Here is a 1,930-nt window from a genome sequence, read left to right as displayed (position 1 = left end):
TTCTCAGGGTAAGACCGGCTGCGTTGGATCCGGGGCGGAGAGAGCTTTCTGGGGATATAAAATTCTGGCGGAGGGCAGTCGGAATTTTGGTCAGAAATCGGGAAAAACAAGGCTGCCCGATTTTAGGGTTTTGGTTTTTAGGGTTTAGAAAAAAATGGTGGGCTATTGGCTCTAGGGTTAGAACAAAGTGCATGATAACGTGATGAAGGATTAATGGTAGAGACAAAGAGATAGCAAGAGAATCATCATCTTATTTATTGATAGGAGCCCTTTATATAGGGAATTACACAATACCAATATGGTAAGGATATGAATACATTGATCTAGTCTAACTACATATCCTATTGGCATAAGGCCAAGGCACACATAGAGAATATCCTAGAACACATTAGACAAATTCTTCGCCGTATTAAAAATCGTTAAGATACTTATAAGTGTGATTCATCAATTATGAATTTAAACGGTTTAGGTTTGACAGATTTGATTAGTCCATTAATTTGATCTAATTTGTTACCTTAACGATCACCGATTTAGCTGTAAATTGGTAGGCATGATCTACACATATAGACTTAATAATTGAACGGATGAGATACCAAAATGTGATCAAAAATTAAGTCTGTTAAACCATAAACCGAAAAGTCTTGGACTAATCTTCAACTTAAAAGAGTCTCACCGTAAGGACTCCCATATAACCTAAACATGAAATGCAAGTAATTAGAGGAGTGGGTATGAATAGGCGGGAAGCTCTAGTGAAGCTATTTGACGAATGTAGCAGTAGGAAACCATTAGCACAGTTACACTCTCAAACCCTCAAATCTGGGTTTTCTAAGGACACCTTTTTCGCCACAAAGCTGATTGCTTTGTATTCGAAACATGAGTCAGTTGGGCAGGCACGAAAGGTGTTCGACGAAACGGCTGAGAGGAGCGTCCGTATGTATAACGCTGCACTGAGAAGCTATTGCAGGGAGAAGCAATGGGAAGAGACAATGTTTATGTTTAGGAAGATGTTATCGGAGCGGAAGCCGGATAATTTCACTGTGTCTATTGCTCTGAAGGCGTGTGCCGGGTTGCAGGCAATTGGTGTTGGGAGAGTGGTGCACGGTTTTGTGATGAGGAATGAGGAGATTGCGTCGGATGTGTTTGTGGGTTCGGCGTTGGTTGAGTTTTATTCGAAATGTGGGAAGATGGGTGAGGCTTTGAAAGTGTTTCTCAACCGGATGTGTTTCTGTGGACTAATATGGTTACTGGGTATGAGCAGAATGGGAATGCTGTAGAAGCGTTGGAGTTTCTGTCCCGAATGGTGAAGTTTGCACGGGTCAAGCCTGAGCGAGTGACGCTTGTTAGTGCTGTTTCTGCTTGTGCTCAGCTCTCGAGTTTTAGACTTGGAAGTTGTGTTCATGGTGTTGCGGTTAGGAATGGGTTTGATTCTGATTTGTGTTTGCTGAATTCATTGCTGAATCTTTATGCAAAGACAGGCTCTATTAGAACTGCTACTATGTTGTTTTGGAAGATGCCTGAAAAAGATGTTATTTCTTGGAGCTCCATGATTGCTTGCTACACTCATAATGGGGATGTACTCGAAGCGTTGAATCTTTTCGAGGAAATGATTGATAGGGGAGTTGAACCTAATTCAGTAACTGTAACCAATTCATTACAAGCATGTGCTGGGGCCTGTAACTTGGACAATGGTAAGAAGATCCACAAACTTGCTACTAGGAAAGGTTTTGAGTTAGAAGTCGCAGTAGCTACAACCCTGATTGACATGTACATGAAGTGTTCTGCACCTCAAGAAGCAGTTGATCTCTTCAAAAGAATGCCGAAGAAAGATGTGGTTTCTTGGATTGCTATGTTGAGTGGGTATGCTCAAAACGGAATGGCATACAAGTCGATGGGGATCTTTTGCAACATGCTTTTAGATGGAACTCAACCT

The 1,930-nt window shown here is 41.6% G+C and overlaps 1 protein-coding gene across 1 annotated transcript in view; it reads left to right on the top strand.

The window, feature by feature from the left end:
- Positions 1-728: 728 nt before the first annotated feature.
- LOC101303639 (putative pentatricopeptide repeat-containing protein At3g01580-like) overlaps positions 729-1,930 on the top strand; it is a 3,008-nt gene continuing 1,806 nt past the window's right edge. The window contains exons 1-2 of the mRNA XM_004306325.1: positions 729-1,157; positions 1,259-1,857. Coding sequence (XP_004306373.1) covers positions 729-1,157; positions 1,259-1,857 — 1,028 coding nt within the window. The remainder of the gene's footprint in view (positions 1,158-1,258; positions 1,858-1,930) is intronic.

The sequence above is a fragment of the Fragaria vesca genome, linkage group LG6 (genome assembly GCF_000184155.1).
Source record: "Fragaria vesca subsp. vesca linkage group LG6, FraVesHawaii_1.0, whole genome shotgun sequence".
In the NCBI taxonomy this organism is placed as follows: Eukaryota; Viridiplantae; Streptophyta; class Magnoliopsida; order Rosales; family Rosaceae; genus Fragaria; species Fragaria vesca.
This window is presented reverse-complemented; position numbering and strand designations above follow the sequence as displayed.